General features: G+C 27.5%; 1 protein-coding gene across 2 annotated transcripts in view; it reads left to right on the top strand.

The window, feature by feature from the left end:
- The window catches only part of LOC107449329 (WD repeat domain phosphoinositide-interacting protein 2), a 36,630-nt gene that overhangs the window by 5,158 nt on the left and 17,365 nt on the right, over window positions 1-14,107 (top strand). For both annotated transcript variants that reach the window (XM_043054053.3, XM_043054054.3), the window contains exons 3-5: window positions 466-653; window positions 4,794-4,994; window positions 11,468-11,560. In XM_043054053.3, the coding sequence (XP_042909987.2) occupies window positions 466-653; window positions 4,794-4,994; window positions 11,468-11,560 (482 nt within the window). The remainder of the gene's footprint in view (window positions 1-465; window positions 654-4,793; window positions 4,995-11,467; window positions 11,561-14,107) is intronic.

Below are 14,107 nucleotides of genomic sequence, written 5' to 3' on the forward strand. Positions count from 1 at the left end.
CAAGTCTAGTGTGACGTGAACTACTATTGCTCGATCACATTTATAAATAGCAATTCTTCTATATTTTATTTAAAAATATTAGAACTGGAATTTATAGTTGGCATCTCTTTCATTTGTAAATATTTTTTTTCTGGTAGAATAATAAATGTGATTAGGGATATATAAATAGTTATTCATTTAAATTACACCGCATATAATTTATTTAGAATTTCATGTTTCGAAGATATCGGTGATTTAAGTTTACAATGACATTAATTTTTTGAAATGCGTCGTTAATGACTTTACTCTAATCATTTTCCGGAATTTTGAGTTAGGCTCACAATTACACCTGGAAACAGGGAAATTAAAATTTTTGAGGAATGTTTAGGATTTCATGCAAAAATTGTCATTTTCGCCTTCTGTTTGCATTAAATTGAAATGTTAATTTCATAAAATTTGTCTTCTATAATAATTTTTTTTTACTAGATTTGACACCCGCTAAAGGTCAGGTGACTGATGTGTGCATTATAGAGAGAAATTTCCTCACAAGTTTGATTGCCTATGTAACATTAAATTCCCCCCGAAGTCTTATACTCTACAATTACAATAAAGGAACTATCCTCATAGACAGACTGTTTCCTAATACAGTTCTATCTGTCAAGCTGAATAGGAAGGTGAGAATGTCAGGTTTTATAAATGTTTTTAAAAGCAAAATATAGTGAAACCTCGGTAAAGCAGGCACTGGAAAGGAATTAGGACCCTGTAGCCTGTAGTGTGCCTACCACTACAAAAATACAATTCCAATTCACTTGAATATGAGACATGTTTACTCGATTCTATGTTGGGGTACCTTTTCATAGATAATGGTCGACATTGTCGATAACGACTCTCCCCACAGGCCCATTCAAATAACATCTAAGGGCGGAAGGAAATTTGCTTATTTTTCTGACAAGGAAGGAGGGTTATGAGCATATTACACATTAATATGAGCAAATTATAGATTAATATATGAGTTATTACGTATTAAGATGTGTTGATGATAAATACATTTTCTATGATTCATTTTCTTTTTGGCCATTAAAAACGTCAAGAACTTTATCGGTTACCTTGTATTCTAATATTGTGGTATTTATAAATTAATTTAAGAACAGTATAAGAAGTTGAAGGTTGGGCAGAAGAAAATTATAAAAAGTAGTTTAGAATAATAAATTGGCTTACATAAACATGAACAGATATCTCTTAATAATTTCCGATGTTTGAAATAAGCCAATTAATTATTCTAAACCATTTTTTTTTTCAAATTTTTTCTTTCATTTTAAATTTTTTTTAATTTTATAATATGATTGTGAATTGAATCATTTCCTAACATTAGTTAAGTAGAGACTGCATTAAGAAAGTAGCTTGTAATCTCTGCATTTAAAGTAAACTAGTTGTATTCGTGTTTAACTACATGGTTAAATTCGTGGTTGTAATAAAGTACTTGTAGTTTACTACAAAAAAATTTAATTTTTCAAATCACTGGTTTGAGTATTTCTTCTTAGGTACAATTTTTTTTCCTTCCTATTTTAATAATACTTTCTTTAATATGAACCTATGATACTAATAGTTTGTGTAAGCATAACTGGTTCTTTGGAACTGTTTGGAAGCTATTTCTTTTCTCTATTTCAAGGAACTAGGGGGCATTCTTTTTAGTTTTTGCTCATCCTTATCTGGTAAAAGAACTTTTTAGACTTTAAAAATTTATAATTCTACTGCATTTTATTCATTTATTTACGTTGACAAACCAGCAAAATTGGAAATATTTGAAATTTAATTTATAACACAAAAAAATTATTTAAATTTTTTTTTAAAAAAAGGAGACATTGATTACATTATTAGATTTGAAGTATGAAGTTTTCAAAATTCTCTTGTCTAGTTTTTGATAGACTGTGTTATGCTGTGGGGGAAAGAGAAAAAAAACTTCCACTTGAGCACTAAATAACTTCAAAATTACTGTCCACACTAATTTCATTTTGAAAAATGTGCTCGTTAACTAACCTAAAACCAACTTGCTGAGTTTGCTAAATTGATTGCAAAATTATTTAATTTTTGATTACGGCTGGTACAACAAGTGAACCAAAAATGACTGGCTTCATAGGTAAGTGCTGTAAGTGAAGAGCTAAATTAATTGATTTCTTGGCCTATTTCTTTTTATTTTTATAACCATCATTGAACAACCAACTTATTTTTGGGAACTGTATTGAACTATCAACTATTTATGTAGTCTTTAGAGATAAGACAAAATAAGCCCAGACTGGGACATAAGATTCCGGCTTGTTTACTGAAAATTTTTCTGGTGAGCTTGGACTCATGATATAATTTCACATTCAATTATAGATTTTTCTTTTTTCTGTATTTTTTTTTCTTCTCACAGTTAGTGATATAAAAGGTTTTAATGACTAATTCACTCGATGAAACATCAAAGTGGCAAGTGATTAGACTTTGAGTAGCAAGGCTGAAAAATTTAGCTTTCATCCTACATATATATCTCGAGCTCTAAGTAACGCTATTGATCTGGGGGTTTGGCAGGGTCGGACCTTCAAAAAAGCTCTAACTTATCTCTAGTAGCCTTGTTATTTTGCACTCAACTCAGAAAACAAGAGAACTCCTATATTAAGCATTAGAACAAAGTAAGCTTTATGGAGGAGTTTACTTATTCGCATTATGTATGGAGAGAAGAACTATAAAAACCACCCACGGTCCGAAGGCAAGGGGATTATAACTCCTGATGCGTCTGCCACTGGGGATAATGCTATGGTCATTGTGAACGGTCAGCAGAATTCATATTGGCCATCATTAATGGAATTCAAATTTGGGAGATGAGCATTCTATCCCAAAAGCTATTGCAACTATTGGCGTATTTAAATTCAAGTTTCGACAATTATTAATACAAAATAGATAAAAGTAAAGCTCCAAATGAGATCGGTCAACCGTTTCATAATGGGGAGGTGACCCTAGCTCAAGGTTGCCGCTCCACATGCAGGGATGAGATTCTTCCGCGGATTCGCGGATTTCCGCTTTTTTTCAGATTTTTCCATTTTTCCCGCTAATTTCCGCTGAAATTTTTTTTGCCCAAGTTAAAATGTTTTATGAGGAATTTAATTTTCCGCGGAGGGAAATTGTTGAAGTCCCTTTTCCTCCCTCTGAAGTTTCTCTAAAAATCATTTCCTTGGGATAAAACTGGTTGACCTTTATACAGGGATGAGATTTGTTTTGTCTCTCGAATTTCAGCCTTTTTATCAAAAACTCCGATTCTCTAAAAGTTTCGTTTTTTTTAAATAAATATCCCGTTTTTTTTAAATTCAGTCATTGAAGTAAAATAATTATATTTATTTACGATTTTCAAAGATAAACAGAAAATTCAATCTTCGCCCTAGCTGCTAACCCTTCCGCATTTTTACTTATTTTAGTTATTTTCTCCGATTTCACGCACAGAAAATAAGATTTTCCGTATTTTTTATCCGTCGGCTGGATAGCTCGTATTTTCGTAATTCAGATCTCGATTTTTATTCACGCGATTTTAATATCCATCATCGATTTTCGTATTTACCTGATTTAAAAGCTGCACATTGCGATTCTTATTTACGCTATTTAAATATCGTATATTATGATTCTTATTTACGACATTTAAAATCCAATATCGCGTTTTGTACTTATGCATTTTTAAAATCTCGATTTTATTATCAAATCTCGATTTTCGTATTTACCTGATTTTAAAGTTGAACGTTGCGATTCTTATTCAGGCGATTTAAATATTGTACAGTGCGATTCTTACTTACGAGATTTAAAAAATCAATATCGCGATTTGTATTTACGAGCTTTTAAAGCCCTATGTAGCAATTCGTATTCACGTGAGCTTAAAATCCAATATCGTGATTCGTTTTTGTGGTTGTAATATCGTGCGATTTAAAAATTATGCATCGTGATCAAAAAATTAAAAAATCATGATTTGTATTTTCGCATTTTTTAAATTCGATGTAGAGTTTCATATTTACGTGATTTAAAAGTCTCATATCGGGATTTATATTCACATGGTTTACAAGTTTAAAAATCGCACTTTTTTGTCAAATTTTTGTTTATATATATATATATATATATATATATATATATATATATATATATATATATATATATATATATATATATATATATATATATATATATATATTCTTTTTTTTTCTTTTTTTTGTTTTTTGGATTTCCTCTTTTTTACTTTCTGACTACTCTCATCCCTGCACATGGAAAACAGGGAAAATCTAGAAAATACAGGGAATTTAAAAAATCACCTAAAATAACAAGAAAAATGCTGGGAATTTTGATTTTTTTCTTTACAAACTGGGAAAATACATGGAATTTTGTTTCTTATTTTTATCTTTTAAAAAATGATGACCACTCAAAGAGTGATCTATGGGATATTTAACCATGATATTTCAGCTATACTAAACTATTGCATTATTTAAATATGTTCAGATGTTTTTCCAGCAATTAAAACTAATAAATATAGTTAGCCCACTATATCTCACACAAGAGCACAGTAATTGGTGTTTCCTCTTAATATATTGTGTATACTATAAATAGGGAAAACACAGTTAATTTTTTTTCCTGATTTGAGTTGACCACAAAATTTCCGATTATGGCTGACCATGCAATTCTCAATTACTTATCTTATTACGTATCTTAACTTACTTTCATGTTTGCATGTGGAGTTGAAAAGATTATTATGTTTTCTATTTATTTCACAACAAAATTCTTAAAATAATCTTAATGTCTTCCAGAATGTTGTTGTGTGCCTAGAAGACAGTATATTTATACTAGATGTTATGAACTTGAAAGAGGACAATATGCATGCAATTACAGGCACTGCAACCAATGTAAAAGGTTTGATTGCCCTCACCTATGGTTATGGTAATTCATTATTGGCATATCCAGCTAGCTCTGTGAAAGGGGATGTGCAAATATTTGATGCCACATCTAAGGTAAGATTTTTATGTACTATAATAATGCAGCATTATTTGCACAGCATGGGAATGCTTACTAAATTTGAAGAGAGTATTGTAAAAAAAATCTGTTTGCTAAGTATGTAATTTGCACTTTTAAATTAGGAAGTAAGTTTTTAAAAAAAATGACATTTAATTAAGTTAATCTGTATTGAGAAAAAAAAAGAGATTAAAAAAAATAATAAGACTTTTTATTAAAAAATTTCTAATTTATACAGGGTATCCGCTCACCTGGAAAGTAGTGAAAAATCATGGATAGTCATGAATTTCGGTATAGAACAAAATTTTTCATGAAACGTCATGATTTTAACTATTTTTTAAAAAAAATCATGAAAAGTTATGGATTTAGGTAGCCAAAAAATCTAATTTTTAAAATGGAATTCACTCCTCCCACAATTTTATGGTGTTCTGAATATCTGAATTTGTAACAAAATCCCCACTCACAGTCAGATTTTATTAAAATATAAAATGTTTTTATCATGTTCCTTAAAAATTATGGCTAGTTGAAGCAAGCCAGTCATTGGCGAAAGTTTTTATTCCAAAATGAGATCAGAAAAATCAGGAGTATTTCTTTCCTTTCCGATAAACAAGAAAAGTATCTTTAGAATGTAATTCTGCAGAAAAATTAATTGCTTTTGTATTTTTTTTCGGCTATTTTATTGCTTCAACTCATTCTTTATTCTGTTTTTTAAATTTAAAATCTATAAATATAAAGGTGCAGAGTATAACAGTTTTGGTTATATCTATCATTTCAAGATTGTTATTATAATGCTTTCTTAAATTTATTGTTGTGTTTTTGTTGGAGAAAATTGTAACTCCGTTAAGTCATGAAAAATTCTTGGAATTAATCATGGAGAATCATGAATTTGAAAATCTGAAATGTAGCAGATACCCTGTTTATAGTTATGAGTTTTAGAATATTATTTTCACAATAATAATAAAAACTTTTTTATGTGAGTCTTTCAGTAGAAAAAAAATTACAGTAATTTTCTCTTTTTAAATTTACTATTGTAATATAGTTTTTAAATTATCTAAAATTCCTTGTTACTGGAATATTTTAAATAAGTTGCTAATTGTGTGTTGATAAATTTTATCAACTGACAATCAGTAACTTCTGTTGTACTTAATTATAATTATTGTTTTATATATATATATCTATACAGTAGAGTGCCGATTATCCGAACTGCTCGGGAACGAACGTGGTGCGGATAATGAAAAGTTCGGATCATTGGAAAGTTGTTTAAAATCTAGTTTAAATGATTATTATTTATGCACTAACTTCCCTTCACACTTTTTCTAGGCTTAGGATTGGTAGTACTATCTAAAATAGCTCTGGCGTGTTTAAAATTTTTTTCTTCCTATTTTTAAATATTTTTTCATTTATTTTTTTAAACTTTTTTTTCATTTTGAATTATTTTCATCATATTTCAGCTTTTTATAATTTTTTTTTTAATCAATTACGGATTTTACAACATTTTTCTTTATGTTCCATTGCAAAAGAAATCCAGCAAAGACTTTTGTTTCAAAGAACATGCTCTTTTTTGAGCAGCCATGTCCCTTATTCTTTTTAAATAAATCAACTGAACTGGATCAGCGTCATTTTGACGTTTTAACCTATTCATTGCAATATCTAATGAATTGCATGCTTCTGTATGAGAAGGTCCACTATCTTGAATTTGATCACCTACTTCTTCCTCTTCGTCTGTGGAGTTCTGATTTTCATTCAAAATTTCAGCAACAATTTCATCATCATTTAAAATTTGAAATCCTGGATTGTTTTCTGTGTCTCGACACCAGTGTTCTATTTCTTCTGCTGTATAACCTGGCATCTTTTCATCGGGAAGATCTACTAGTTCTAAAACTTCAGTTTCGTTTATTTTTTTGTTAAGACTCCAAGATTTCTGCTTCCAGGCACTCTAATCACTAATCATTAACCATAAGTGACATATACCCATCCCCCAATAGTAGAACTTCAGCACATATCTATTCATAAACTCCTTCCTAATTTCAACCATTGAAGCTCGCATTCTTGGAAGATAATTTTCAGTTGAAGAAGGCTAAAGGGGTATGTAGGTTTAACTGTATAACAATACGTGTACGTATTGGCCACTATAAGAAAACTACTAAAAAAGGTTGTAAATTAAATATGGTCTTCAGATGTAGCGGATATTCTTTATTCTTCTAAATTTAGAAAAATTGTCGATAAGTTAAAAATTATTCTAAACTTTAAAAAAAAAATTCGGACAATTGGGCATTCGGATAATAAGAGTTCGGATAATCGGCGCTATACTGTATATATCTATAGTTTGAAATGTAGAGAAAACATGGAAAAAATTACAGAATAATAAGAAAGGAGAAGGAAAAATTTATTTAAAAAATAAATAAAAATCTGGGGAAAAAAAGAAAAAAGGTATAATCTCTTCATGAGCTCACAGAATTATGTCCACAAAAAGGGTTGTTTTCTAATATTGTATCAATATAGCTAAGGCAAAATATATCAACACAATAGTGTGAGGTGCACTAAAAAAAAATTTTTTTGAAACAAAATAGAATTGCGGATATAATTCGTGTGAGCTGATAAAGAGAGTATATATTTTTCTTTTCTAGATTTTTATTATTTTTTTTCTTAATTTTAAATTTTCTTTTTTTTATTTATTATTCTGTAATTTTCTCCATGTTTTGTGTACATTTTGAACTTATTTTATGAGTTCTATATACTTGCAGCTTATGCTCAGTAAATAAAACTTATTGTTTTTCTTAATTTTCTTCGTTTTTCTCTTTTTCTTTTTGTCCGTCCTTTTTGTATTTATTTATTGTGCTATATATATATATATATATATATATATATATATATATATATATATATATATATATCAAGTATATATATAAGTTCAAAATGAAGAATAAAACTTAACATGAAACTTATTGTTTTTCTTAACTTTCTTAGTGTTTTCTTGTATTTATATATATATATATATATATATATATATATATATGAAATTTCATGAATGTATGAAGTTTGGAAAATTTCATGCAATTATCAAAACGAGTTATAAGCTTATTTCTGGTTGTCATGTGGTTTTCAAATTTGCAATTAATTTCGTTCGTAATTTATTTTTATTATTCCTAATTCATTTATTGATAACTATGAGAAATCCCATGATCTAAACACTGTTAAAGTTTTAAAATAATGAAGTATTTCTTGAGAAAGTTAAAAAAAATGACAAAAACTGAAAGCGTTTCTTCCATTTATAGGGTAGTGTGTGTGATACACGCAGATAAGAATTCACAATTAATGCTGCTCCCTGTAATTATTATATCCGTCATTGAACAGCCGACCCAATTTTGGGTTTACGACTACTCATGTTCAACTCTGACTACTCATGTAAGACTACTCATGTAAGACTACTCGTGTTCAACTCTTTCAGTGCGTGTGGTAGTTAAATTTAATTTAATCGACGGCAATGGATCCTTCCTTAGCAATTTCAAGTTTGATCATTTACAGTTTGCTAAAGAAAAAAAAAGAGAAGAGAAGGACACTTTGGAATAAAGCATGGCGCTTACGAAGACAGAGATTAGGCTGTTATGAAAATTTATTGAGAGAACTGTTTGTTTTCATTTGTGCAATCTTTGACATAAGAGTTAAAAATATGTAATTAGTTTTAATATTGGAAAAGTAAATTAGGAAAATAAGAATCCCCATTTTGTTATAAATATGTTCGTTGCACGCTGTATTAATTTCACTTATTACCATAAATTAAACACATAAGTCGCAATGGATTTTTATCTTTAGTTAATAAATATATTTTTAGATTATTCTTTACCTTTAGTTATATAGTACTTATTTTAAATTATTCAAATAAATTACCTTTAAGTTTTTCATATATTTAATTACATAATATAGCTTTTTGCAACTTATATTTACTATGTATATTTTACAACGGAGAAAACAAAATCCAATATAAAAGTAAAAATAAACAGTAAGAACAAAATTCAGGAGTTTGATAATTTTTTGCACCAAATTAATGCAATTAATTTTTTTAATGTTGACTTTGAAGTTTTTGAAAAATTATTAAAATAGTTTTTTAAGAGTTCGATAAGTATTATTATATATATATGTTTAGTGAAGTACTCTAGTTTGAAAAAAATTGTGCTATTTATAGAAAATTAAAAGTTTATGCGAAACTGAATTTTAAAAAAAAGAAAGCTATCGTTTTGTTAAAGGTTCAACATGAATAAACACAAACTATTTAAAAATTAGGAAAAACAAGAACTGATAAAAGTGAACAATTTAGTGAATTTTTTATGAGCTCTTAAATGATATTTCCTGTGGTGACAGGATGTTACATTCCAAATGCTCTCTTTTTTCTTCAAGAGTTCAATAAATGTGTTCTCCATTTTGATGCTCCATTTAATAGTTTCTCCATAGAGAGCTTGTTCAAAACTTTGACTCCTCTTTGCTGCAATATAAGTAAAAAATTTTATTAAGAAAGGTGAAGCAAGTGTATTTAAGGCAACAGACAATAAGGAACAGTCATTAAAAATAAAATAATACCAACCAATTAATTCTGTCAGCATATTGTTATGGTATGAGTATGTTTTTTATTATCAGTAAAAACTGAAATAAATTTTTAATGGTCTTCCATGCTTTTATAATAAGATTAATAGAAAGATAAATTAAAATTATGTATGTACAAGGAGTATCAGTTACTTGTCCCATTTTTTCAAATATTTTACCTTAAGAAAAAGATAAATAATTTTTTTGATAAATAATTTTATTTTTATCTTTAATTTCAAAAAATTTAATCTATTAAATTATGAAAAAAGCAGATATAAAAAGTATCTACATATTAGTATATTAATGTGTGTTAATATTTTTTTATTAAAAATATTACCATAATAAAAAATAAATTAATCTATTAAATTATGAAAAAAGCAGATATAAAAAGTATCTACATATTAGTATATTTAAAGTTTAACGTGTGTTAATATTTTTTTATTAAAAATTATTACCTTGAAAAAACCTGTTAAGTGCTTTAACGGATAAAAAAATTATTTTCAACTTCCTTCATAATTTATTCAAAACCTGCTTATTAATAATATAAAGCCTGCAACTGCATTTGAAAAATTGTTCCTTACAGACTATGTTATTTAAATTTCCATCTAATTTAATTTCATTAAATATTACTTTTTGAAAAAACCCTCTTAAAGTTTTTAATAGTAATATAAAATTACTGATTCAAGTTTCTTCAACTTTATAAATATTAAAAACTTAATCATATAAAGCATGCAAATCTATTTGACAAACTTATGCTACACAATAAATTACATAAAATTAAATGTGAGTAAATAAGTTTTAATAAAAACATTATTTTTATTTTTTTTATTAAAACTCACTTAGCAGTGGGTTTTTTCAAGGTGGGCCCACTTGTCGAACCCTGATAGAAAGAGCAAAGTAATTGGGAAAAAAACAAATTTTTATTCCGCTAATGCTGACAAATATACAGTTTAAAAATAAAATAATACAAAGAAATTAATTCTGTCAGCATATTGTTTAGGTATGAGTAAGTTTTCAGAAAAGTTTTCTTTTTATAACAAAATTTTTTCCTTTGTAAAAAAATATTCAAAATCACTGAATTCAGTACCAACTCTAGAATAATTGCTGGTATAATCTTATTGGAACTATAGACAGAGCAAAGTAATTGAAAAAAAAAAACTATATTTTAATTCGGCGAATACTAACAAATATACAGTTACGTACAAAAAAGATTAAATGCAATTCATAAAATTTGTTTATCATTTAAAGTAATGTCAAAATATAAAACAAAACACATTTATAAGATAAACTTCTTTAATGGTTAGAAACAGATTTATACTTCTTATAAAATAACTTTAAAATCAATACTCAATTAAAAGCTCACCTGAATTAATATATAACAAATTAGACACGCTGCTTCGTAACAAACTTTGCCGCCATATTGTTTTGACTTGTGCTATCCCATAACCCCATGCGGTTGCTGCCACCTGATTGGTTGAATTGTGAAGTTGCTTCAACACTTTCGAAGAGATGCGAAAGAGTTGAACAGCAGTTGTTCCAACTCGGATAAGTATAGCACACCTATGTTTTCGGATGGGGTTATCTTGGGAGTTGAAGTTGGGGTTGAGTTGATGGTTGAATTGAACAAATTTTCGCTATGGCCTTTAGTTATTGATAAATTATCGGTTTTTATTCCTTTTCTCCCCTCTTGACCGCTTTCCTTAATAATTTTAATTTTTTCTTACTAATATTCTGTATTTATATAATATATCGTCTAATTTATCCATTAGACGAATTCATTTTTATTATAGGAAGATATATTTTACATTAGGAAGATATTAGAGAGGTTTGTCGCAGAGAGACTAAAAAAAATTCTGCCACAGCCTGTCTCAGTAATTCTTCTTTTCTTTTTCAGCATGCCAAAATTACAATCCCTGCTCATGACAGTGAATTGGCAGCCCTTGCATTTGATGAGACAGGAGATAAGCTAGCTACTGCTTCTATTAAGGTGAGCATCAAAAATTTTAGAAATAAGGACTTGTATTATATTTTTAAAGTTGAATACTTTTCTACGTAATAGCCATCTCAACTGTGTGCCCATTTCACACCAGCTCCCTGCCATATTCTTGCGAAAGCATCTTAATCTTTGCCATCTGTTATTTAATAAAACATCACAACAGGGGTGCAAAAAATAATCATATTTCCCCAAACGCAGTTTTTTTTGGCTTGAAATTTCTCCCTAAATTATTATTTTTCATATGTTATGTTATAATTTTTTTTTTTTCAGTTACAACAAATTTTTCAAAATATTTTTAGAAAAGTTAAGTTTGTATCCAACAAAGCGTAAATAAATGTGACTGAAGCACAAAAAAAGTATAAAAACTGCATAAAACAGTAATCATAAATAATGAATTCAGAATCTATTTTGAAATAATGTGGATAACTAAAACATGTCTAGTTTTTTATTCGGCATAGCTCATTAAAATATTTAAGTAAAACAAATATTGTTACAAATTAAAAAACAGATTATTATGACAAATTTACTAAAGGAAAGAGAGCCACTAAGTAATTACAGTTTAATTAAAAATTTAGTTTAAGTTTTGATTAAAAAATTTTAAAACTAATTAAAAATTTTAACGAAATATTAAATCTTAAGATTGACTTTTTGCAATTGAAAGCGTTAATAAATAATACCATTTTAAAAAGGCTAATAGAAGAACCATTCACAGATTTTTATTTGTAATATGGTTTTATTTAAGTTTTCTTTTCCGCCTCTATTTACAACATATTTTTATTAATACCTAAAATAATTGGAGATCAAAACACTTCTGGTCTGCAATCCATTGTTTGTGTATTCCTGGGAAAGAATAATAATATATTAACTTGCAGTACTATGATGAAGAGGAAATCAACATGGCAGCATATAAAATATATATATTTTTTTGTGAGATATATTAAATTAATGACACCTAATTTGACATTTTTAAAATATGAAGAAAAAACATGAAGTAACAATACAGCATTTGATAGTTTCATAAAATAAATACCTAGTTATTATTTTTTTTAAAAAATATCTCAGTTTCTTTTAGTATTGTATATCGATAATTCCGTAAAGAATAAGCATACAACATACATATTAAACAATCAGCCTCCATCATTAGGCCACATTAAATAAATCCATAAAAAAAGAAATTCAAAACTTTTGATTTTGTGTAAGAAAATAATCACTTCTGATATGTTTAATTGCAGTTGTTTTTTATTGAATGGTCACTCAAAATTTTTTATTTGTAATATAGTTTTATTTTGATATTTTTTCTTCCTCTGTGTACAAAATGCTATTATTTTTATTTATTTTGATTTAATAATCAGCTTCTGTCATTGAGTCACATTAAATAAATCTGGAGAAAAAAAATTGTAAATCTTGTGATTTTTGTTTAAACAGAAAATCATATAGTATATAAATACTATTAAATTAATTTATAGCTTATTAATTTAATGTAACAATTGCTTTATTAAATCATAGCTTTTACATAGCTCACAACTCTATTGGATTTTGCCAGTTTCTCCTGGTCTGCTGGTTTAATAGTAATTCTGATTTTTGTGAGTTCCCTAAAATTTTAGAAATCTCCCTAAAATTGAGTAAGTTTCTTTAAAAAATCCCTATTGAAGTAGAATTTTTGTGTTATTGCTTGAATAAGTGTCGCTAATACATAATAAAGCGAGCCTCATTTGTAAAATTCAGTTGACTATCTTTGATGAATTGAATGCCTATTACTATTCATAATTATGAATAAACATAATACATAACATTTCAAGATCATTTAATGTGAAATCATTACTGGAAAATATTGCAGTTTTTCTTTTTTGATGACTATAAAAATCCCTAAAATTATTATAATATGTAATATATTTAGAATTTTTGCAACAATTATTATGAAATTTGGTCCTAGAAATAAAATTAATTTTCGGTAATAAGCTAAATGGGTATTATTTTTTAAATCAATTTTAATCCCTAAAGTATTTTAACATAATCCCCGTTCCAGAATCATAGCAAGACGGCGACATTATTTCAAACAATATGGAAAATTTTAATTGTGAATTTGAGTATTTACTCTTTAAGGCAATAATTCTGCCGAATTTTTGGCAGTTATTGCTATTGATTTCTCCATAGTTTTTAAATCCGATATGTTTTATGCGATATTACAACAACATAATCTCGAAGCGAAACAGGCATTTGAGGAGCCCGGTTTGCATGATTTCGTCACCAATCTTTTTTTCAGCAATAACTATTACGGATGTATGTTATGACTTTTAATCTTATTTTTTATCTTGATAATTATTAACAAAATGCGAAGAAGGAAATAATTTTGGTCCCCCCCCCCCAAATGTAAAAATATCACCCATAATATTAGAATAAAAAATTATTACATGTTTTATTTTTAAAAAAATTATAGTTTTTCTTTGTAAACACAGCTCTTTTGTTATTTTAAATTTGTAACATACATGTTTGTTATTATTAAAAGTATCTTGTAGAAAGATATTAGTGATAGGGAGT

Source organism: Parasteatoda tepidariorum, chromosome 5 (genome assembly GCF_982258835.1).
Source record: "Parasteatoda tepidariorum strain Cologne lab strain chromosome 5, Ptep-v5.0, whole genome shotgun sequence".
Classification (NCBI taxonomy): domain Eukaryota; kingdom Metazoa; phylum Arthropoda; class Arachnida; order Araneae; family Theridiidae; genus Parasteatoda; species Parasteatoda tepidariorum.